General features: G+C 45.0%; 1 protein-coding gene and 1 long non-coding RNA gene across 2 annotated transcripts in view; one reads left to right on the top strand and one right to left on the bottom strand.

Annotated features, from left to right (window-relative positions):
- Positions 1–416: 416 nt before the first annotated feature.
- CXXC4 (CXXC finger protein 4) overlaps positions 417–25746 on the top strand; it is a 74156-nt gene continuing 48826 nt past the window's right edge. Inside the window, exons 1-2 of the mRNA XM_053976159.1 lie at positions 417–1222; positions 1310–1493. Coding sequence (XP_053832134.1) covers positions 417–1222; positions 1310–1493 — 990 coding nt within the window. The remainder of the gene's footprint in view (positions 1223–1309; positions 1494–25746) is intronic.
- On the bottom strand, positions 18995–20584 carry LOC128806525 (uncharacterized). Its single transcript, XR_008436851.1, has 2 exons — positions 20500–20584; positions 18995–19155 (listed from the first exon to the last, which is right to left on the bottom strand). It is a non-coding gene; the product is annotated as an uncharacterized LOC128806525 (long non-coding RNA).

Genomic DNA, 25746 nt, shown 5'->3' with positions numbered 1-25746 from the left:
ATTTTTCCCGGTGCTGGTAGGTGGGCAGCTCCCGGCCCCCGTGTCGTGTCCCCCGCCCCCCACCTTGTCCCGGGACCGGGCTTGCTCCACCCGGGCCGGCGCTTCGAGCCCTCTGCCCGCGGGTACGGCGACGTGTGCCCCCCACCCGTGTGTGCTCTCCCCTCCCCCGGGGTGGCCGTGGGCGGCCGTCAGCGCCCCCCGCGCGCGCGCACCCCCTCGGAAATGACTTTTTGTGTTTCAGCTGCGGCAGCTCCCGTGAGGATGCCGGAGGAACGGCTGCCCGGCCAAGCACCGACCGCGGGGATGCGTCCGGAGGAGGAAGAGGATTAAGCGACCCCCCCCGCCCCGTCCCTCTCCCCCCGGCCCCCAGCCCCCCCGTCCCGTCCCTTCCCGCCGCCCCCCCCGCCCCGGCCATCATGAACACCAACGTGTGCGTGGAGAGCGGCCCCAACCCCGAGGCGCCGGGGCTGCCCAAGGACAGCCACCTGCCCGAGGGGGCCCTCAACAGCCTTGTGGATTACAACTCGGAGATGGAGAGGTACCGCTCCTTCGCCACCTTCTACAAGACCAACGGCGGCGCCTTCCCCCAGGCGGCCAAGATCGCCCGCATCACCACCCCCATCTTCCCCAGTGCGGCCGCCGCCGCCGCCGCCCGCATCGGCATGTCCCCCTGGAACTGCGACACCGCCACGGCCGCCGCCGCCACCGCCATGCTCTGGGGCAGCGGCGGCGGCGGCGGCGCGGCGGGCGGCGCGAGGAAACCCTCCTCCTCCTCCTCCGCCGCCGCCGCCGCCGCCGCCTCCGCGGCCGCCGCCGCCGCCTCCTCGCTGCACGCCGGCAGGGGCGGCATGCACCACCGGAGCGACTCGCAGCGGCTGGGCAAGCCCGGCTGCCCGCCGGCCGAGCAGCCCGCCCTGCCCATGGCCAACGGCAACTTCCTGTCCACCCTCGCCCCCGAGCACTGCCGGCCGCTGGCCGGCGAGTGCATGAACAAGCTCAAGTGCGGCGCCGCCGAAGCCGAGATCATGAACCTCCCCGACCGCGTCGGCACCTTCTCGGCCATCCCGGCGCTGGGCGGCCTCTCCCTGCCCCCCGGTGTCATCGTCATGACGGCCCTGCACTCCCCCGCCGCGGCCTCGGCCGCCGTCACAGACAGCGCCTTCCAGATCGCCAACCTGGCGGACTGCCCGCAGAGCCACGCCTCGGCCTCGCCCGCCTCCGCCCTGGGCGCCGCCGCCGGCGCGGGGGGCGGCGGAGGCGGCGGCGGTGGCGGCGGAGGCGGAGGGGGGGCCGGCGGCACCGGCGGCGGGGCCGGGGCCGGGGCGGGCAACCCCGCCAAGAAGAAGCGGAAACGCTGCGGGGTGTGCGTGCCCTGCAAGCGGCTCATCAACTGTGGAGTCTGCAGCAGTTGCAGGAACCGCAAAACGGGACACCAGATCTGCAAATTTAGGAAATGTGAAGAGCTTAAGAAAAAACCGGGCACTTCGTTAGAGGTCAGAGGAGATGATTTCTTTTTCCCCAGCCTCCCGCCGTCCCTCCTCAACCCCCTGCCCCCGCCCCTCCAGTGCTTCTTGTCTAGCTTCAAGATGCAGCATCCCTTCTCCGAGGCCTCCTTCAGGCTCTGAGGGAGCCCCCGCCGCGGGCGCGGCTCCCCGCGGCGCGGCCCCGCCGCCCGCCCCTCTCCGCCCCGCAGGAAAGAGAAACGCCGCCTCCCGCGGCGCCCCGCCGAGCCGGCCGCTGGCCCCCGGCCCCGGGCCGAGGAGGGACGGCCGGGAGGCGCTGGCCCCCGCCCCGCCAGCTCGTGGCCGTTACGGAACGATGCTAACCTGGTTTACCTGCCGTGCTGTTTCCATAAGACTTCTGGCTCTTTGGGTCCTTTTTCTTTTTCTTCTTCCTTTTTTTTTTTTTTTTTTTAATTTCTCTCTCTCCCTTTTTTTTTTTTTTTTTTGTTTTTCTTTTTTAATTAATGGCAATCATGACGATTCGGGGCGGTTTGTAGGAGCAGGGAGGTGGGAAAGGGAAAATTTTAGCTGAACACCAGGCTCTCACTGTCAGAAGTTCAGGGAAAGCAATGGCAAGTTCATCTCCAGGTTGGCTGGTAGCAGTGTGTCCCAGACAGACAATGGGCCACGGAGCCCAGTAGTAGGTGAAATGCACCCAAGTGATCTCTTTGGCAATGTCTTTTATGAAATAACCTGCTCATGGTGTATTAAACCCAATGGAAGAATAGCACAGGTATGACTGAACTGATTTCTTACTGAACTGTATGTACGGTTATTTTTACAACATTTCCTTGGAACTGACAATGTATTGTGTTCCCCAAAGCTGTAACAACAGGTTTTCAGATTTGCTAGACGTGCGAGAGACAGGCAGATCCCGTGTCGCAGACATTTCAGTTATTGTATTGGGTACGAGAGACAATGGGAACCAAAATACACAACCGCAAGGAAAATGGCAATTGGATGATATCGTTAGGGGAAGGAAACAAGTGAGAGGAAAGACTAGTAATCATACTTAATTCCTTGTCATTATAAAAATTACAGTGTTGCTGGTTTGACACACGTCTCAGATGCATCTGAAGGTGTCGAGGATGATGGATTTAGTACAGAGGAGTAGTGTGTGGAGGGTGACACCAAGATTTGTAGTCACAGAAATCAGCAACTAAGTGAGAAATTGCAACTTCCCTCTGTGTGTGTGTGTGTGTGTGCCTGTGTGTGTTTGCATAGCAGTTTATTCCCTTGCTCATTGCTCACAGGAGCTCTCTCCAAGAAGAGATGGGATGAGGGATTCCAGGGAAAAAGCAACACTTAGAGCCAATTAATTTGTTCTGTGTTAAATAAATTGAGATAATAGTGTTGGTATTGACACTGTCATGGGACGAAAGCAACATTTGGGGGTTCACTGACATTTGGCTGATAGCATTAACTCTTTCCTAACCAGCCTCATCAAAACAACTAATTAATTTATTCTTGCAAGAGTGAACTGTCCTTGCTGAAAGTTTAATTCGTAGCTCTGCATCCTTTTAGCTCTTTTTTTGTGAATGGTGACCCAGCATTGCTAACACAAAAATCAGGATGGACTTTCCGGGGGATAGAAACTAGACTGGGCTTTCAGCTCTTGCTTTTCTCAATAATATGCCTTTGTTGGTTTTGTGGCAAGTTTGCAAAAAGGATAGTTAACAACCTGGTCTGTTAGGCTGAGTACAGCCTAAAAGAGACTCCCTGAACCAGAGGCATGGAGAATCCCCCTCACACTACCCAGCACTGAGAGTGCCTTTGTGTGCCAAGTTCCCTCATTAGGCTTGCAAACCAGGGTGCTGCTGGGATTTAATGTTTGTGATAAATGATAGGTTCTGATGGTTTATCGATTTGTGCAGAAAGTGAGCTATCTCTGGAAGAAACACATTTGTACGTTATCAGATCTTCCTATAGGTTTGTGTGCATCTCTGAGCACATTTCCAGAAGTTCCTTGTTCCTGACAAAGGTGTTCAGTAGTGTTAAAAACTTTTCAGGTGTGCTAAGAGAATGCCTCCCGTTAAAATCATTTAACCACTGTGACTAGTAAACCCCATGGTTTAATTAGCCACTTGTGTGCTCTCATAACCACCTGCCTTCACTTCTTTTCTTTATTCTCTCTTTCCCCCACTTGCTCTCTCCTGTTTGTGCTCCGTCAGATACGTAAACACAACAGCTCCTCTGCTGCTGTACTGTGACTCGAAGGAAACGGGTTTCTCTTTCCAGCTGTGGAGATGTCAGTAATGCATCGCTTCTCTGCAGGTCATGGCCCATCACAAAGTTTTGTCACAGGATGTGGCTAATTTCTTTACAGAAGTGTGGTTTTTAAGTAGGAGAGGAAGAATAACTTATTTACATGGTTGTTTTCCGTATATCTTCTTTCTTCTTTATAAAAAAATTAATACAGTGACAGAAGGGCTGCCTACAGCACAGGTGCAGCAGCAGTGCTCTGGCTGTGCGGCCACCAGCTGGAAGGGTGTCAGAGGGTGACAGGGCCTCCACAAGGGCCCTGCAGCAGCGGTATTAGCGTTGGGAGTGGGCAAGCGCAGCCTCCCTGCAGAGTGAGTGGCTGGAGTGACTCATTTGGCCTGTGCTCCTGGGGAATCCACCACTCTGTGTGGATGGTCCCCTGGCACCTCGCTTGGCACCCTCCCATGGATATGCATCAGGGATGAGGGGCTCATATTCCACTACACACTTAGATGATTCGTGAGTTGTGCTCGACAGTGGCTGCAAAGTGCAGGGGTGATTTACAGCAGGGGGGTGGAACCATGTTTAAAAATAAATGAAAACTTAGAAAAATACCAATAAACCATAAACTGGCTGACCCCACAGAAACCATTTCTCTCGTTTTCCTTTAACTCTCTTCTACTGATGCAATGAAGGCATAGGATATAACTCTCAAAGATAGTATATGGAGTTGAAGACAGATTCACGTGAATGCTTTCCAGTTTCTGACCCTTGCATTTTTCATGGAATGCTTCTCACCCAGCATTTTTTTTAAAACACTTGAATTATTTTTTCCTATTTGTACTGTTTTCACATTAAAAGTGTCCCAATACTCTAGTATTTTTCATAGAATGTTATTATTACTAGGAAATTTTATGTACGGCAAAAATAAATCTATAAAAATCAGATTGTCGTCACGTTGCACGCTGTCCTACTTGTGTATGTATATTCTGTGTTCATTCAGATTTACAATCGGTTTAAAGAGACATAATCTTTATTTACCCGTAGAGACTACTTATTTTCCTCTGATTGGGGCACATGTCTGTAACTTCTGCTGCAGGTTATGAAGATTAGGTGCCTGATGGTAGTTCACATCCTTCTCTCTTTTAAACAAACACCATTCAGTGTATGAATCTCAGTTGCCCCCAGTGCTCACTTTCATTAGCATGACAGCAAGTTCAGGCAGAGAGGCTGACTTGCATTGGCAGGGGCTGAAGGGTCCTGCCAAATGTGAAATATCAGCTGTTTAGGCATGCTGTCATCGTAGTGGGCACCACTTGCTCCCTTTGTAACAGCCCAGCTAATTGATATGTGCACTATTAAAGTGAGCGTTTGCATACCAACCTGATTGAGTCAATACCAGCCTCCAAATCCGAGGCACTTGGCTGAGCTGCGCTTCAAGGCAGTGGGATTTTGAGATGGCCTTCTCCAGGGATAGGTTGTGATGATTGATTTCAGCAGGAACGGCGTCTGATCCTGGAAGTCTTAACACCATATGGCATTGCCACGGGGGAGAGAGGCTGCGCTGGCAACCTCCGAACTTGCACTTCGTGTTGCGGTAGCGCGTGCGAGCGCTGTTAAGGGAAGACTGCTGAGCTCTGTGGATAGGGGTCAATTAGTAGGGGCCTCAGAGGAAGCAATTTCCCCGCTGTCTATCTGGCTTTAAATTACATGCACAAAGTTAAGTGACGGCATGATGGAATTGAGCAGTGGTGAGGGGGAGCTGTAAAGTCTGATAAGAAGCAGGCGGCTAACACGATCCAGCGGGCTAACTGGAAGGTGGAAAGAAAGACCACCTTGTAGCTCGTGTTGCCGTTCATCCCTAAACATCAGCAGTGCTGCTGTATGACAGGCTTTCTCTCCTGCGTGCCACTGTCTCGTAGCCCTCCATCTGGCCGAGGCTCCCTGTGTGCAGGTGTTAAACGCTTTGCAAAAGGGAAAAAAAGCAGTCCTTGTTCCTGGGCGTTTACAGCTGGAGCAAGGACTGCCATCTGCCCCGAGCACAATTTACATTGGCGTTGGCTGCAAAGCCCTGATCAGCCCTGAGAGCTGTTTTTTCCCCTTTTTCCTCCTTGTTTGTGACCCTGGTGGTCTGCCAGAGTTCTCTTGTTCTTCTGTTCCCAGGCCTGAGCCTGCAGGGAGTGTGCCTGGTGCTGGAACTGGCTGCTAGCACCATAAGAGAGCCCTCACTGGGTGACTGTGATGCTCATGCCAGGGGCTTCCAACATGGTGCATGATCCTGCTGTGACAGTGTGAGCAGGGAGGGGAGGAAGTAAGAGGCAGGGCTAAATCTGACCTTTGTTAAACATTTTACCATGAGGTTTTGTCACTTTCATTCAGATACTCCATGTCTGGGATAAACATGCATTCAATGATGAGTTTTCCTTTTGACCTCTGGAGGTTCTTGGGGACAGCACCAGGCCTCCTACTGCCACATCCAGCAGAGACCAGAGCAGCTACATCTTTGCTCACCAGTGCCTGATTGCTGCTCAGAAATCTCCTTGAAGGGAGTTGACCTTCTGTGTTAGGTTCATGTCTTGCAGGGGAAGGAATGTGCTGCAGTTGGTGGGAGTCATGGGGTGGAGGGATATGTTTGGAGCCCAGAGGAGACAAACTTTTTTGTCTTTACTAAAAGTCTAAACTTTACTGTTCAGTTTAGAGTATAAATGGCCGCTTGATACACTGTGCAGACTGTCGTTAAGGGGGGTGGGGGGGGGTGGGGCAAAAATGAAGTTACTCCTGCCTAAGGAAATCTCTTAGTGGTGGGATTTGGTACTGAACTGAACAGAATTTCAAGAAATTCTGCAAAATTGTAGGCTAGTCAGGGACTTCAGCTTCTTTCATACAAACACTGCTTTCTACTTGCATTAAATCACTTGCTTTAAATCACTGAACTATGATTGTTTGCCAGTGAAATTGTCTGTATGGTAAGAGAGGTTAACTGGTTGTGGTGGTTGTGAATTTTGACTGCACTCAGTAGTTCTTTGCATGGTTTCCTAAGTACTAGTATAGTTTATGCACTTGGAACATCAAGATTCTGTGCCAGACTCTGGATTTCAGTGTTGTGACTGTTTAATCTATTTTTTTAAGCTGACATAATGAAATCTCTATGTACTGTTTAGGCTGGGCAAGCTACATGTGTCTTGAGAAAGATGATGAATGAGGGTGGTTTGGGATTTTTTTTCAGCAGTAATTAGCATAAGTGTCTTTTTTTTTTTTTTCCTTTTTTTCCCCCCAAATCATCTAGGTCACTTTGAACAAGATATTTCAGTTAGAGGTACATAAAACCATCGTGACTTGGAGTCTTATGCCAGCTACAGGATGTTTGGAAAATCTTTTCCAATTCTGTGTTTGTACAAATTGTTGTAGACTATACACATCATGCCTGATTCATATAAGGAGACTTTGTTTAACTTGGTAGATATGTGAATGTCATGCTTCATACCACTGATTAGGGGTGGGTAACTGTAAGGAACAGTCTCAATTTTTGTCTGCTTATTCATGTTTGTTCATTTTATTGGATATTGGGGTCACTTTCCATGCAATTCTCTTTGTTAAGTGCACACCTAACACCTTTAGAGAAGTCAGAGAAGACCTTGCTCACTTGAAGAATGGATTAGGATGTCAGCAAGCAATCCCTTGGTACTGGGGAAAGAAAAGGAACAGAATCTTTTTTTTTTTTTGTCAGGAAACAACATCCTGGTACTGCTTTTTGGGTTTTTTAAAAAAAGTGCCCTAAATAATTGAAAAAAAGGTTGATATTAATTTCTGTATGCTGTGTCATGCATTTATGCATGGCAATGAATAAGAACACGTATTTTCCAAATATCCTAAAAATTTGTATTGTTAAAAAGAAAAATAGTTGTCTTACAACTCTTAACATGCATATATTTTAAGGGTTAGGCTTGGTGAAATAATTCTAAGTAGGCAAACCTAGAATGTATACCTTAAAGACTCATCAAATACAGCATAATCCTTTTGATCACTGGTTGCAATGGGAAATGGCTGCTGCTTGCATAGGGATAAGCTTTTTGGATGTACCAAGCAAGCTGGGAGCAGTACGTAACTTGTGTCACTGTAGCATTGGTGGCTAATAATTCCTAAGCCACCAACTACGGGCTTAAAAACTGGCAGCAGACACCATGTCCCCTGAGGAGTGCCACCACCCAGGGAAAGCATTTCTCTGCTTCTGTAGTGTCTGTGTTTTTGATAGCTCATCTGGATGATTGTACTGAACCACAATGTCTTGAAGCATGCAGCTTCCTTTGACACCTTTTTTGCTATTTGAGAGCCCTGACTACATGTCTGCCTTCTCTCTTCTTTTGGGTACTTCTGTTGTTTCCACAGTCATATCTTGTTCAGTCACATGCAAACACCTGTCCTGAAATTGAATTAGTCTGTGGTGTAATCTAAAGTCATCCCCCATTTCAGCATCCTGTGCTTTCTGTTATGTGTTGAGTTATGTTGCACTGTACTTTAGATGTGACAGCCATTTAATAATGTTGAAGCCTTAGCTCTGCAGGGGCTAAAAAGGTCCCAGCAGGCTTGTTAACTTCTACTCTCAGACATTATGGGAAATATTTTCTCCTCCCTGGAACTCTTTGGCATCCTCTTAATTAACACTATAAAAATCCATAGCCAGGTATGCTTGAAGCCTGTTTAATTCTTTTGCAGTTTTCCAGAGTTTCTCTGTTCCTTCCTATTTAACCAGACAGTGGTGCCAAGTGAGGTACGAGAATATAAAAGGAATATAGGCAGCCTGGGTCATGCCAGATACTGTGTTCTTGTCAGGCAGCATACTCATCAAGTGCCTTTCCCATACTCACCATAGGATCTTATTTTTCCCTGCTCTACTCAGTATTTTTCTTTATCTCAATCTCTGAAGTGTTGGGCATTTTAAAACTTTGCACCTCTCCTTTCTCAGGACAGGATTCTTTTCGGCTTCAGACTGCTGTGGTCATGTAGGATCCCCACTAGCTGGTATCAGACTTCATTTGACTAGAAGTTATCTTTCTATGTATTTGACTAAGAAGATGTCTGTGACAGAGATGAGAGAGATTATTCACTGGTGTAGGAAGTGGAGAAGCAGTATTAAAATTTAAGGTGGAGAGAAGAACTTAATAAATACTAGAAAATGGGGTAAATCCAAGGGTGTTCAGGATGGATATAATTTAAGATGAGGGCAGAGGAGGAGAAAAAAGCTGCAAAGTGCTCAAACAGAGGAGAATTCCAGAGTGGCTGAGGTTTGGTTATACTGGTCTGAAGCCTCAGTGAGGAGGTGCCTGCTCCTCCACAGGGGTGATTCGGTTACCTTGGGACAGATTGAGCACTGAAGGGTGCAGTGGTAGGGCTGAGATACAGTGACATTTCCCTCGCTGAGAAGAGCATGAGGTGTATTTGCTGCTATGAGTAATAAGTTAGTATTCAGGTGAGGCAGTTGAAGAGCTCACCAGTAACCATCTTCCTGAAACTTCTGTAGGGGAAGGCCAAGATTTCACAGAGCTGAAGGGTACCTTGATGAGAGTAACCAGGGCTTTCCCCATGTCCTTGTTGATATCATAAACCAGTTTTTAAAATTAATTCTTAAAAATTGACTGGAGTTTGTGGAAAGAATTTTGATATCAGGGTGAGCATTTGATATGTGTGGAGTCTTGTCATCCAAACAAGTTATTCAAGGGGTAAGAAAATGATAAAGGCGTACATACAGAAAAGCCAACAGATGTAAAAGAGAGAGGGGAAGCTTACAAAGGAGAGGCTGAAAATGATTTCTTGCACGAGGACTTCTTGGTCTTAAAGGTTTCTTTGGTGGTGTGTACTGTGTTTCCTAGGAAAGCTGGAGCAAGCTGACAGCATATCAGTCTGGCACTGTGTTAACCCAAAGAATTTGCCCCATTGTCATGAAAAAAATACCCCAAAACAACTGCAGTTCAGTGACATCTGTCCTACACATCTGACTGTGATGGGGGATTGGAGATTGGGTGCAGCAGCCTTGGCAGTTACAGGCTTGGAAGAGAACTGAAGAGCTCTCAGAGTCTGCGTAGAAGCTACAAGGAGGACAGAGCAAGAGTAATTAAAGATGTTGGAAACAGAAAAGGAGAGGCAAGGAATACACATTCTTAAATATGTGATTTCCAAAGTGAGTAGTATTAGTAAAAAAAGACTTTTAGTTTTAGAGCGAACAAAACAAATTTGGAAGGGTTGTGGGACCCACATGGCAGGGGGTGAGAGAGGACTCGATCACACCATTTTAGTAATGATGTAAAACCCATTCCCTCTACATCACCATTTCCTCTACATCACCAGTTCATCTGAGCTCTGGGAGGTGGTGAAATGGTTGGCTGGTTGCTTGGAAGCTGATGTAGAGTATATTGGAGGTCAAAGTCCAGTGGAGGTCACAGTGTCATGAAAATAATTACTAAGATGGGTCTTAATTGTCATCCTTGCAAATTTCAGAAGACACACCTGGGAAAAATGGAATTCAAAACCATTTATAATGTATTAACATTTCCCTCACCAGTCAGGAATTGTGGTGACCTGTTGTATGAGAGCGTGTTGCTGCTCCTCTTCCTGCATTGAGTTAGACAATACATGGTGCTCACCTTGATACTTGGCTACAAGAGAGCCAAACTGGCACCTGTGATGGGTCTTAGGCATTGGCTGGTTATAATCCCTCAACTCAGATATCAAGTGCTGCATTTGAGTGATGTATTTATGTATTTCTCCTTCCTTTTCTTTTTTTTTTTTTTTTTTTTTTTTTTGCAAGCTTTGCAGAAAAAGAAACAAGCAGAGACCAAGAATTTAATGGATATATTTTTCACTGGCTCTTTTATCAACAGCATATGAAAAATCCCAAAGGACAGAAGCAGTTAGCTAACCAATGAGGCATCATAGCTGATTTTAGGTTCCATGCAGGAGAAAAAGATACTGAAACCCCAGCAACTCAAGGGGAAAGAGATTTAAATTTAGGTTTGGTACTAAGAAACGTGCCTCTCCTCTGCTTGGAGACCAGTCTGTAAGAGATTACTGTACCCCAAGGCAGCAGTTTGGAGGATGATAAAGATGTCAGCCTGTGAGTGCAAAGACTTGTACCACTGGATGATGAACCAGCAGGGATTTCTCATTAATGGAATGAATGTTAACAAGAATAATTCTGTTTTGTGAGCTGGTGTGTGTGGGAAGGATAAATGATAGGGGCTGATGGATGGTCTTCACAGAGATTTGATTAGGGAGAAGGTGAATGGCAGCGTGTGAGAGAGGGGGAGGTGTATGCACATGGTATATCCATTGCAGTAGGCAGACATCCTTCCACAGAAGTCAGCAGAAGTAACCAGACAGGTCCTAGGCAAAAGCAGAAGCTGAGCATTGGTGTGGATATTTGATTTTTGGTGTCTTGTGCATTGTAGAGTCTTGGGTTTTATGTTGCATGGTGGTAACAAACCTGTATCCAAGAAATTCTCTATAAAACTTTAGTCAGTACAAGAGCTTTCTGCTTTCTGCTAATAAAGCACTTGACTACTGATATTAATTCCTATAGTCAGTATGGGAGCACTGAATTACCCCTTTTCTGACCTGCTTAGCATCATCTTTGGCTCTGAAGTAACACTCCTAAAGCTTATATGAGCCCTTCCTGAAAAGCAGGAGACAGGCCAGACCTATTGGTTGAGAGGCCAGGCAGGCAGATCCAACAGAAACAATCTCTCATCCTGCCTGAGGCCTTCATATGCTGCTGGAATGCAAATAATAAATGAAAAAAGGCAATATAGTCACATAAGCTGAGTAGGCACTCCAGCAGACTTAGCAGCTCCACCCTCAGCTACAGGGGCAGCTGAAAAGTGAAGGAACTTTCGCATTAACTGCTCGAGAGAGATGTAGAAATAGGGAAAGAAACGTGAATCCCTTTGACAGTGAGATGTGGGAGACCTCTAACCCGAAAAGCCAAACCTCTGATATCTTCCCCGCTGCCTTTGGCAGGAAGGCATTAGGAGCCCCGGCTGAGGCCGGAGTGTGGCCAGCTGGAGCTCAGCGGCAGGGTGCAGGTGGCAGGAGGAGTCCCGGCCCGGCTGCGCGCCGCTGCCAGCCCCGCGTGCGGGATGCCAGGCTCGGGGAAGCCGGCGGCCAAGCCGTGCTCCCCTCGGGAGCGACAGAGACGGCAGAGGTGGAGACTTGGCTCCGTCCCTCCTCTCGCTGGCCAAAAGGGCTGCACTGGCACAAGGGAGGGAGCGTGCTAGAAGGCGTCCCTGCCTGGGAGGGGATGGGCAGAGGAGGTGTGTTCCTTCCCAAGGCTCTGCCTGCATCCGTGTGCCGGTACCCTCTGCGCGCTGCTGCGGTGCTTTAGTGACTCGAGCTGGCCCCTGGGGCTGTTGAGGCCGATGGTGGAGCATGGGAGCTGCTCTCCTCAGACCTGAAGGAGATGCTCACCGGCACAGAGGGGGGCTCCAGGGGCTCCATCACTAACATTTCCTGGGACTGAGCTGTTCTCTTTTTGACAGCATTAGTCTGGATTCCTTATGATTTCTGATCTGTAGTTGCCGTCTGTTTTCCCCAGTGGCATTACGCATTTTTTCAGATCAGGACCCCATTCCCCCAAATTTGATCTCATCTATATAGTGAAAAAAAAGTTAATATATCAAATAAACTGTGGTGTGCAGTGAATGTAAATGAGGGATACCTTTGCTCCTTTTTTCTCCTGTGGAGAAACACATTATTTCTCTGACTAATCCTATTGATTTGGCTGAGGAGCTATGGCCTGCTGCTGATGTCAAGTCCAAGTGGCAGGATCCGGCTGTACAGTGGCAGGTCTCCATGACCGTTGGCACAAATGCTTTATTCCCCAGCTGACTCCTCTGAAATCTCCTGAGGTTACCTCTGAGCTATTTGAGAAGAGCTGGGTTTTCAAACCATGACCCTGACTTAGGAGTACATTTTAAAAATTTCTACTCCTGTGGCATAGGTTTACTTTTCACTCGGTGGAGCTGGCGGCAGAGAAAGTCAAATGAGTTGTCCTAATCTGGTATGTTCTAAATCTGGTTTGTCTCAAATACAGCCTGAGAGATATACAGCGCAAGTGGAAAAATAACTGCCAGCACGCAGATGCGTGTCCTCTAGGAGCAAATAAAGCTGACTTTTAAAATAAGTGTTAAATCTCATCCTTGGTATGAAGGGAGACAGGCCTGTAGCTCAGGTATGGGGAGAGATATTTTAAGGTGGGCTGTGGAAGAAAGCTTACCACCAAACTTCTGACCCAGCGTACATATCCCTTTTATCTGCTAAGTCCAATAATAAGCTTGTTATTAGAGGACATCTGTTACTGCCTGATAACTCGTACAGAAAGCAGGAGCACAGCATTGGTGGGCAGCCAGGGATTTTGGCAGCTGTGGGGAGCGGCAGCTTCGTGGACTGTTTCACACCTCACCCAGAGCTGGGGCAGCACATCCCTCCCATGGGCCTGCGGCTGGGTGGGAAGATGCCAGGAGTTTGAGGCGAGGGCTATTCCTGCACGGAGGTCCCCTGGGCCAGCTGGTGTGCACGTATGCCAAAGCCTCATCCACTCATCCTCCTGCAGCCACAGCTGGCCCCCTCGGTGCTGGGTCAGCGTGGTGGGTCTCCTGGCATACCTCCAGGGCAGGCAGCAGAGCAGCTGGGAGAAACGTGCCACACACTGGGTTCTGCTTTTTCCTTCTGCATTTCCATGGGATGCAGTTCACACACTAGTTTCTTGCCCCCAAGCCTCCTTGCTTGAAGAAAAACATTCAAGGAGACTGTGTGAGCTGAATCTGAGCGTCATGAGGTTTTCCCCAATGTCATTGCTGTAGGTAATGTATATTTATGAGCGGAACAAACTGGGCTGCAGATACTTTTGAAAGGCTGCTTTCCTCTCAGGGTGGCTTAGCATTTAGGCAAGTAAGGAGATGCTGTCCAGGCTGCTGCTGCCAGTGTCAGAACAGGCTGGTGCAGGACACATGGCATCTTCCACCCACCTTCCTGTGTGTCAGGAGATGCTGGTGCTCCGTGGTTCAGGAGATGGTTATCCTTCCAGTACCTAGAGGGAGCCTATAAGAAAACTGGAGAGGGACTTTCTACAGGGGCACGTAGTGGTAGGAAAAGGAGAAATGGCTTTAGACTGAAAGAGGATAGGTTTAGATTACACATTAGGAAGAAATGCCTTATACTCAGCGTGGTGGGGCACTGGAACAGGCTGCCCAGGGAAGCTATGGATGCCTCATCCCTGGCAATGTTCAAAGCTGAGCTGGATGGGGATCTGAGCAACCTGGTGCAGGGTGTGGTGACCCTGCCCATGGCAGGTGAGTTGGAGGTGATCTATAAGGGCCCTTCCAATCCAAATCATTCTATGATCTTACAGTGCTCTGCAGGTCAGGAGACTGCATCCCTGTGCTGGGCTTTAGCCCATCACAGTGTAATGAGACTGTGCCTGAACCACCCTGTATGCCCTGAGCCCAGCTCTTGTCTGGGGAAGGGTCTTTCCAGAGAGGGAAACTGGGGATGGAAAGTGAGTTTTGAACTTGCACCAGAGTCTGCACTGTTTATGTATGAACAATGCTGATGTAATTTCCAGGGTGACTGTTGGACACCTGAATTAGCTTGTGGCACTAGAAATACAAGGTGTGGCATAAAGTAAAGGCTGGTTTGCTTTCCTGCTGGCGATCATGTGGGCTCTGTGAGACTGATGAGGTGCATAGCCTGCATTCACACAGTGTAGGGAAAGCAAACAGGCACTGGTTTATGGCCAGTGGTGGTCAGTATTTGCTGGGCTGGGCTGCTGATTGATTCAAATTGCATTTCATGCAGAGGCCAGGACTTTCCAGCTGAATTGTTTTGGCCACCATAGAGCACCAGATTTCTCTATATGTGACCATATATCTCCTTCTCAATATATATAGATATATTGAGATATATGCAGATACACACACACACACACATATATGTATATAACTTACTGGGCCAAACTGCTCCTCTTATGCAAGACATTTCAAGGAGGGATTCTTCTCCAACTTGAGAAGCTCATGTTGGATTATCTGCAGATCTTGATAAGCTCAGTTTTTCCTGTGTTGCTAGCACCAGTCCCACTGCTTTGGGAAATCCACCAGTTTCATGACATTTGCCATGTGAATTTGAGATTCATTAATGCATTGTCTATTTCTGTGGTTGTATAGGTCTCTGTAAAGACCACCAGGTAGCCCAGATTTTGTTGGACATAGCTCAGTTGCCGTATACTTCCCAAAGAGTCTCTGTTGAGCTGGATTGATTCCAGGGCTCCTCAAGCGGAATGAGGAGTGCCACATCTGGCTAATAATTTGCTCTAGCCAACATATGAGTTTACTTCAATGAGAGCAGGATTTTTGCTCATGGATCAAACATCAAAGGATTCTTACATAATGCAATATCTTTTAACATTGGTAAAGTATTAGGTCATAATCATGTAGTGCTCTGATATATTTTATTATTCTATTTTATTTCTGAATGCAGTTCACCTCAACTCAAACGATTCCCTAGCCTTGTAGAAAACAGTAATACAGGTGACTTACAGTGAGTCTTGGTTGGATAACTCTGAATTTTTCCTGCACCCTAAGCAGCAGCAGCATCCCAAGCAGGTGCAGCCAACTTTCTTGATTCCTTGTCTCTGTATCACATCTTTCATGTGGCTGTGAGACTCTGAGAGCCAAGGAGAGAGGATTCTCTGGCAGGTGGGGTAGGCTTGAGCTCGCCAAGGGCTGGGCTGGGCAAGCAGGCGGGCCTTGGATGAGCAAATCCCACTGTCTGGCATCCCATGCCTCCTTCTGTCGGTCACCCCAGAGGGCAGTGGGAGGCATCATTCTTTACTGAGTGCTTTTGCTGTGAAAATGCAAGTGTTGAAACTGACTTTGGTGAGAAATTTGCAGCTCCTGCCAGCATGCCATTTTTCAGTGTTGTGTACAGCAAGGGTCTGCTTTTACATTTCCCTGTGGGGCGTCCAGGACAGATACATAGGTATCATTTTTCTGCTTAATTGAGGAGATTTTCTATTGGTTTCTGTTGCCTGCTTTTTACCTCCTTCTCCAAAAATGTAGCATGCTTGGTTCCCTATATGAAGCTAATTTTTCTAGGCAATAATTAGATTTTTGGATTTCAAATATTTGAGCTACTTCTTCTACAGTGAAAGCTGGCATATAGGGAGCAGAATAGAAAGTTTGAAAATCTGGAGGACATTTCATCCTGGGTTTATGTAGGGATAAATCCTCTCCAGCTCCATGCTTTATGGCATTACCCGCTTGGAGAAGCCAGGGCTGCAGGTTTCTGAGCATCCTCCTGAGAGCAAGGCTGCCATTTGTCAGCATTTGCACCAGCACGAGCAGTGAAGGCTTTTACAGCAAAAACGCACTGATCAGCTCTGGTTCTGCTCCTCACCACCCCTCCCTAGGCTTCCAGGGGGATCTGTCTTTCCTGTCACTCAGGATAACCATTCCCCACTGGCAGCACAGAGATCCACAAATGCGCTGTAATCTTGACGAGAGTTTGATTCCCTAGCTGGGAGTGCTGGATTTATACAGCCAAGTAGTAGATGGTCATTGCACTTAAAACTTGTGTGTTGGTCTGCTAAACCTCTAAATGGGCTGAAGGGTCTCTCTTTGTCTGGAAATAACCTTGATTCTTGGAGTGGTGAAATCTATAGATTTCATTGCATATACTGGTTAAGATTTAACTTGATCTAGCTGTTCAGTTTTAAAAGATTTTTTTGTTTGTTTGTTTAAGAGTGGATTAATAATTCATTCCCAAATTGGTAGTTCATGCAATGGATATTTAATTGTAATTGTATATCTTTAATTAGAACTTGGTACACAGATGCAAAAATTCCTTATCTTGCAATTTTTCAAAAGCACACATATTAAACCATAGCCTTGCCCTTCAAAAATACTGTTCTGTGTATTTAAAGGTCTGAATGACCTTTTAATCAGACGTTACACCTTTACTTCCAGCTGATATGACAACGTCTGACAGTAACTCAACCTGATGTGGCAAGAAAATAAATAAAAGCCGTCTCAGTCACTACGTCTTTAAATCTCTCTGTCTAGCTGTGATTTTGTGTTCAGGCAGATGGACCCACAGCAGAATATTACATTTAGTTTTCAAGTGAAGAGAATGTATTGAGTTTAATATGTTTGCATGTTTGACTGTTCTTTTGAGGTCAATTTAGTCATGTGATTGTTTCCTGCCATTCCGAACTCCAGCCTCTTCTGCAGCCAAGCTCTTTATAAATTATAAATCTGTAAACCTCGCTCTCAGCAGCCATCTTACAGCCCACACAGACCTCTGTGGATGGTCTAGAAATTGCAGTAGCTCTCCTCAGCGTACCTGGGTGCGAGGGCTGCCGTGCTCTGTCACTACTTGTGCTCATGCTCACCTCATGTAAATGGGCAGAACAGGGACTGGTAAAGGTGGATATGAGCAATTCCTACTTTTGCACCACCAACACAAAGAGAACTCACATTAGTCAGGGTGATTGTATTCAACACACCAGCTCATTGTCCTTGGAAGTTAATTTTCAGATGATTTATTGAAGTGTAACATTTGTGGAGGGGGAGTAGATATTGAATTGACAACAGGTCAGAGTTCTGATAATACAGCAGAATTATTTTGATCTCTGGTATTTCCAAGTGCTGAAGCAATAAACATAACAATAACAGCTCCCCTTTCATATGGCTGTGAGAGAAGAGAAGCTGTGTATTGCTTGAGCCTGTTTATCACAAACTGGGCTAATTATTCAACAAAAAATACATGCCATACTAATGAGCAGTTCCCTGGAATTCAGAAAGTAATATTGTGACACCAAGTACAATGCACGTGTACACTGCAGGGTCCATGGTTTGTTGGGTTTTTATGGAAAAACTAGGAAAACATTAAAAGGGTCTTCCCTGAAATAAAAATGAAATAATTCTTTCAAAAAGAGACATGTGAATGAGACATGAGACATTTAAATGTGGCACCAGCAACATCCATGAGAACTTCTTTGTTACAAGTATTTATTTGCAAATTTCCAGAGTTTTGATTTTAGGAGAATTTTTTTCAGTGATAACACTACTGTTTTGTGGGTAGTGCTTAATGAAACAAGTACTTGTGAACTGGGACAGACTGATAGAGTGTCATATTTGGGCTCACTCTCCCTTCCCTGGACAGTACAGTCATTAATTCTGGAGGTTGCATGAGTTCAAGGGCACTTTCATCATCTTTTGACTGAAGGAAATTGAGGACAAGAAGTACCTGACAGAAATGACACAGCCCTTGCAGGCTAAGCCCCTTCAGCTTCTCATGTAGATTGTACTTTAAAGCTGTGAAGGGAATTTGCTGCTACTCAAATGTGTATGGAGGCACCTGGATGCAAGTGGATATCATTTTCAGGGTGCGGCAGATGAGGGAAAGAGGGGGTAGTAGCTCTGTTTACACAGGACTGTTTCTTTGTAAGCCAAGGTCCTGCATGTGTGTGAAAGAAAGGACAGGGGCAGTCTGGGCAGCACTCCTAAGTCAGCAGGGTGATTCGCTCACTGGAACAAAGTCATGGATGTGTTTTCAGTTCTTTCTGCATTGCAACCTAAATGTGGAACAAGGTGAGGTTTGAAAATGCCAACCTCTCCTCCTAAGGTGTCTGAAGACACAGCACGCTTTCCGAGTGAAGGAGCAGGGCCTTTGCTACTCCCTGTCATGAGCATGGTCTTGCCAAAGTGTCTGTTTAACCCACAACCCCACCAAGCCATAACTGCATGCCCAGTATGCCGGGTCAAGGCAGAAACCATTGTACAACCGTGTGGTTATTCTAAAAGCACTGTCTGTTTTCCAGATATTTTTCTAGCAATGTTTACATTTCCATGACTACCTTGTTAACAAACTGAGAAGACAGCGTGTTAGGTGTGTTACATACTGAGTACAATGTATTGCGTGTGACCCTAAAAGGGTGTGTATTTGGAGAAGGATGTTTCTATTAATTGTCAAGCAATGGGAGGCATCATGTTGTTCCTAGATAACTGAAAGTATGCCTAAAATGTAAAGGAAAAGAACAACTAGAACTCGAGTATGCCAATGCCACAAAAGAAAGCTTAACTTGTTTTCTTGCTTTTTTTTTAGAGAACACCTGTTCCCAGCGCTGAAGCATTCCGATGGTTCTTTTAAGCAGTAGTGTATCTTATTTTCGAGGCAGTCCGAAGTGAATGGCAAGCTAAAGTCTTGTTTTAAGAAACTGCTTAGTCCACCATTGAAGAATATACTCAGATACTATTTTCCTTTATGTATAGGGGTTTCCTCAAAAGCAAAAGACAAAAATCTGTGAGCCTGGGGAATTGGCCAGCTTCTTCACATTCAGTACACCAATTCTTTCTTTGATGTAACTTAGCTATACTAGTGAAGTTGTTGTCTATTTTTAAAGTGGCTGTAAAAAAAAAAAAAGTTTGGGTAAACCCCTGCTATAAAGTCATGTATCTTTGAAAAGTAACATATCTATACTTCATTTTCAAATATATGTGTTTCAGTACTGTAAACTGTACAGATAGCCGCTTGTATTTTGTGTGTTTAGACACAAGGAGACAATCATGTCTGAGCATCAATGGAGATAAACGGTTTATACACAACAGTGTGGTTCTGCAAATTAAATCTGGAGCAATAAATTCTAGCTTTAACTATTATTTTGCTAGTTGTTTAGCAGCAGCAGCAACAGCAGCACTGTTTTACCATGCATCCTTCCATAGAAACTTGATGCCAAGTTTTCCAAGACAAAAAGATTGTGATGCATCTAGCAATTACCTTCTGTTGTGGTGTTGTGAGAGGGGAAGACGTAACACTTAAAATTAGTCTTTCAAGCACTATATTAGAATAGTGGTTTGTGCACTTGCATTGCTTCCAAAGGAGCTTTACAGAGGAGTATCTCTCCAAAAATGCTGTCTGGTGTCTCGCTTATTTTTCACTGTGCCCAGCATAGACAAATGTGCAAAACTAGTCATTTAAATAAAGTCTGTTCTAGGATACAAACCAGAGTATGAGACCTTCGGAAAAATGGTGACTCAGCTTAATTACCCTTCACCTACAAGATCTTATGTAACATTTTCAGTCAATGGAGTAAATATTTTATAAAGTAGAATGCCATATTTTTGGTTCAGGTGGAGCTCTTCACAGTTAAGTGAGTTTTGACAGTTGGACTGGTTTAGGTCTCACTTGCACTTGTGCTCATTTGAGAGCCTGGATATTTTTGCGGTATAAAACTTTTTTTTTTAAATGCTTTTAGGAAAAGACCATTTCTCCCCACATGTTTCTTGGTCCACTGATCTCGGCTTTGCCGAATGACTGATCCCTTAAGCCCTTACAAAAATGCTTTGCTGTTCTTCTTCCTGTTTTAGCTGTATGGAAGAAATTTCTGCTCCATGGAAAGGCGGCACACAGAGGGATATAGCTGACATGCCATAAAAAATATGGAGGATTCTTAACTTAGGGATACTTATTATCAGTTGATCATCACTTTTTATCACTTGGCTTTGTCATACCACTCATGAGTGAGAAGGCCATGCCACCAAAGTAAGTGAATGCTGTTGTGCCATGTATTTGATAGATTTATAATTTTATACAAAATATGCCTACCAACTGTTTGTAGTTTCACAAACAAGGTGCTGGACATGGAAATAACCAGTTAATGTTGCACAGCACATGTAAATCTCTTACTGTTTCAGCACTTTCTTCCAGTTTTTGCTAAGTACTTCAGCCTTTGGCACCTGGTCACACTTACTTGGTGAAGCACGAGGGATAGGTTGGGAATGCTCCAGTGTGGGACCTGTGCAAGCGGGGAAGATGCCAGCTTTGGCAAGTGAGGGCTGGCAGGTGTTGGGAACAGCCCAGAAAGTAAAGACCAAGGAATGGAGGCAGAGAAACCTCCTGAAGTCACATGTGTGTGTCAGCTGGACCAGGCAGAGCGTGGGTGACCCAGGGTAACTGGAGGGCACAGTTGGGCTGGGCTTACACCTGCATCCTCAGCTCAGGGTCAGTGCATGTGTCTGTGTCCTTGTGTTGTATGACATCACATACATGCCTTCAGAGATGGAATGTCACACTTAAAATGCTTCTATCGGGGTGCCCCTCTTACAGTTTGTGAGATCCTCAGCTAAATACTCATCCAATGCCCATTCAATGAGCTTTGTGTCTGTTTGTAGGGCAGCCGTGTATGGATTTCTTTTGTGTTGGAGACTTTTTGGTTAGGGGCCTCTGTTACTGATTGCTAGACCAATACGAGCTCTGCAAGGTCTTCTCTACCAAAGTGCTGATTGACTTACAAACTGAAGCCTTATTTGCACATCTGGCTGGTAAGCTTGCCTTGCTCTTTGGAAAACTCTCATTGCTCTTACAGAAGCAGAGGCAAAGTTAAGTTCAGGCTACATTAGGTGTACAAAGATACTCATAGCAATGTACTTACTGTCTAATACCCTAATGTTGCATGTCTTGTTGTGGTTCCTCTTTTTGTTTTGTTGTTTTGTTTTAAAGAACTGATGGATCTGTATATTGTAATTGTGGTGTTTTACATGTCAATCCAAAATTGTTAAACACACAAACAAGCATACCTGTTAATTATTGAAAATGAAGAAGAAGTGATTTTTCTTTGATTTACCCTTATGATTTTCATTTCAGATGTTGTTCCTTTGCACCATCAGGCTGCTGAAACAGTATTTAATATGATGTAGTGTGCATAGAGCATTTTAATTAGTGGTGTTTGAAGAAGGAAATCCATTTTTTGGCCTGTCTCTCCCCACTGCCCTCCCCACCCCTCCCCATTTATATACATATTTGTCAGTCAGATTATTGTCAAGTTCTAATTAACAAATTTGTGCTTTTCACAAGGTCCAAGACTGTTTTCCAGTGTGAAAATTTGTATTCTTCTCCGTTCTTCATTCTCACAGTGAAAAGTAAAAAAAAAAAAAAAAAAAAAGGGGTGTGGGCAAAAAAAAAAAAAAGCAGAACTCTTTCTGTCTTCTAGGTGTGAGCACTAAGCCTAGTGGAAGCATTTTTGTCATACCCCAGATAAACTTATGAAAAATGGTAAGCTTGAAAGGGAGGCACACATACCCATTCTGTCAATTAATAACAGACCCTCCCTATGAGGGAAATACTCCCTTTTGTACAGACCCCCTGGTATGTAAGTCCTACAATTAATGTTGAAGAATGTAAAGTCTTTAAACGGGCTATATCTGTAATCAAATAATGAAGAAAGAAAGTAGTTAAATGAACATACCATTCAGGGTCGAATGCATTCAGCAAAAAGCAGTAGTGGGTCTTTGATCATGGTTAGATGCATAGTGATATCAAACAGTGGGTTCTCATGTAACAGCTAAATGTTTCAGATTTTGTTTTTATTAAATTTGGCAGTTTCACGCTGAGCTCTACTGTATTCTTAGTGAACAAAAGACAGCTCCTATGTTAGAAAGTACTCCATTTTCACAATTGCAGGGAACTAGGAGGGTATTTTCAGAAACATGGGCCACAGAAATGTACTCCTTTCACAGTGTTCTCCTATTTCTGAACTGTGCAGTTATCTATTAAATTTTCTAATAGATATTTGTGTAAGGTGTATGTATGCTTGTGCAATTATGGAAAAAAAAAACAGTTTTGGAAAACAGTGTATTTATGAAAAAATAATCACTTATGGGGCATGTACAAAACTGTATAAAAACATTCAATTTGCCCAGTAAAGTTGTTTTTGTGATATTTCTGTGTTGTTGAATAAAGGACTTTAGTATTCAAAATATCTCTCTTTTTCCATAAACAGGTCCTGTTTGTGGGATCTTAAACAAAGAAAACCTTGTACAAAAGAACCCTCAAAATAAGCGAGAAGGTCCAAACGCTGACCTCAGTGTTGCATATGGGAATGAATGCTTATGAAGTGATGGTACAATAGCCACAGAGCTTATTCCTTCTCAATTGGCAGTTGATGTTTGATGAACCCCATAAGTTGTATAACTGAAGGTAACATTGTACTCTGGATTTTTTTAAATAGCAGAAAAAATACTGCCTTTTCTTCTACTAGGAATGTTACTTTGAGATTTTGAGGCTATGAAAGGTTAGCGAAGTAAGAGCAAGACTGATTACAGAACAGCCTTAAACCCATTCATGCAGACCTGTGTTGTATAAAAAGAGTGGACTAGTGAGGGTGATGTGATAAATTAGCAGTTAGCTTTGTATGAAGAAGTATGCAAAGGTGAAATCCCATCTGTAGCTCTTGCAACAAACAGTAGTCCTGAGGATAGATCATCCCATTGCTGTTGAAGTACTTGGAATTACAAATATGGTTTGTGAGAGAACAACAACATTGTCTTCCTTTGTGTTTTACTGCTTCTCAGTTCAAAGTTCAGCTCTCTACCTGTCTCAAAAAGTATACATAGCTAAGGAAATGTTTTCTTCTTGACATTTTGTTTCCCCATACTACTTGCCGGCATTGAAGCAACTTCAGATAGGTGGGAAGGTTCATGACGGGCACGTCGTCTGATTTTGGTGAAATTTGGAATGTCATTTTTCTGCGAATATTCCTTTAATCAACAGAAAGTCTGCTCTTAGGTGCCAAAAGAGAATTTTGAACGAGTTTGAAAAATGAGGTAGGTCCTTTAGTCTGTGAGATGCCTTCAATGCCAGCTGATTTTCCAGGGGGAGTCTTGGTGTATCCTTTTGTTTTTTCAAGAAAGCAACAAAAGGAAAAGGAACATAAGTGGATTTTCCACTGATCCTGTCTGCTCTCATCAAAATCCATAAGGATATATGTTCTTGGGAGACATAGACCGCTCATTAGACAAGAGTGAATCTTGAGGTCTGTTTGAAGAGGAGGAAAAGGGCTGCCAGGTTGTTCAGGCATACTCAATGATCTCTCTGGATTAAATATAGAATTCACAGGGAGGAAACACACTCATTTCATGAGACGGTCGATTTGGAAGCAGGAAGAGGTCTCTGAGTTCCTATTCTTTTAATGCTTTCTCTTTCAACATTTTTTTCCCCTCAAGTATTGTTTTATACTGGTCTGAATGAAAAATGTCCCTCAGCTCTGAAGAAATACTTGCCCCAGATATGAACCTTACAGTTTAAAACTACCTCTAGTTTTTTATAGCTTTTATTTTTTAATTAAAAAAAGCAAAACAACAAAACCAAGCAACTAAAAGTAAAAACCCAGTCAAGAAGCAGGTAATTCTTCAAAGCCAAAACTGACAAACTTATTACTGAGCCTATTAAAGGAAGGAAAAATACCCTTTTGTGTGCAAACTCAATTCTTCTAGGCTGTGTTGGGCTCAATTTGGTATTGCCACTAGCCATGTCAATGCTGTCTTATATATTTCCAAGGAACAAGTCTGAAATTACAAACAGTCTAGTGATACAGGGCAGTGTGCCTTCTGGGAGGCTCCAGTCCTCCCCACGTTCCCATGGGTTTTACCAGATAGCTCATGGAATTGGAGGATATTATATAGGTGGCTTGGTTATAAGTTTGATCTTATTTCACTGTACGGATCTATTCAGTTACCAGTGTGCACTGAGCATGGATAGATGGCCCCAAAATCTATAAAGGAAAGAAATTCTTCTTCTCAGTAATAACTGCAGAACATACAATGATCTTTGAAACGACTGTACCTATCTGAGGAAAGAAAGATGAAGTGCTGCAGGATCTGCTCCCCCTGTGGGTTTGTCTTGGTTTGCCGTTTGGTTTTTAGGGTGGATACACTCAGCCGGGTTGCTGGGTGCTTCAGCAGAGCCATTTTGCCCAAGGCAGGCAGAATGAAGGAAACACAGGTAGCAAAATGTTATTCTTGCAAGACAAGGATCTAGATTGCCTAAAGAAGCTGTGATGTTCTGGAAGATTTCCACGGCTTTTCTAAGTTCTCAGATGATATTAAAGGATTGTTACATTATTAGTGATGTAATAATCAGGAAGAATTTGTCATGCTACCACCCATTCCTGAAAAACAGGTTTTAGAAGTCCGCCTTAATGGGTTAATTTCCCAACCAACTCTGAAGGTGCTTCTTAGTGTAATGTGACTTCCCTATAACAGAAGATGCTGTGACAGTGGGTTGATTGGCCTATATAGGGCCTTGACTTGCAGAGTCAAGGATCTTTGATAGAAAATAATTCAGAATTCTGGTAGAAGGATCTGCAGGTGTCATGATGTCAGCCAGAGCCTGGATTAATTATTCCGTGCAGTTCTCCCCAGCTTGGTTTATGATGTGTATAAGCATCCTACATTTGAGATGAAAGCACCTTTCTTCCTTTGCTCCTTTAAGTCTGCTCTCTTTACAGAGTTAATAAGACTAACCCTCTGCACTTCTTCAGGAAAGCCCAAAGCATTAAAAGAAATACATCTCTTTTTGGCTAGACATTTTCCTTTGGGAAGAGACAGAAGTGTTAGTCTAGGTCAGAAGCTCCTGGTGCTTACTCAAATCTCCTAACAAGGGTTTCTCTGCTTTGGATGTGCAGAGTCCATACATCAGCTTGGCAATTGGTCACAATCCTACAGAACATCAGCACTAAAGCAGACAGGAGCCAGTGGGGGATGTTCCCACTGCCCTCTCCCTGGTACGTGCGACACACACAAGCTTATGCACCCTTTCTGTGCAGGGGGTCAGGTTTGCTGTGCCCAGCAGAGAGGTGAACTTCCCCAGAACTGAGCAGCCTGTAGCATGCTGGAGGCTTTTAAGAAGAGAGAAGGTTTTTACATGTCCAGACAGGGACTAGAAAAAACATCTCAACCCACTTGTCTCACGTTAGGTTTTGATTTATAGCTGTGAATGTTGGTGGCTACCAGGCTGTAGGAGAAGGAGCTGGGTTATTGAGTATACCTAGTCTCTTACATGCCTACATTTTAATGGTCATACCTAGAGATAGGTAGTGAATTTGAGCAGCTGATATGTTGACCGAGATTAATGCAAAATTATTACAACTGGTTTTCCACCTTTTGTTGGAAAATTAGTGAGTAAATAACATGATCTAGCAAAATTTGTCATCCACATTAGG

The sequence above is a fragment of the Vidua macroura genome, chromosome 4 (genome assembly GCF_024509145.1).
Source record: "Vidua macroura isolate BioBank_ID:100142 chromosome 4, ASM2450914v1, whole genome shotgun sequence".
In the NCBI taxonomy this organism is placed as follows: domain Eukaryota; kingdom Metazoa; phylum Chordata; class Aves; order Passeriformes; family Viduidae; genus Vidua; species Vidua macroura.
Note: the sequence above shows the minus strand (reverse complement) of the source record. Positions and strands in the feature narration are given on the sequence as shown.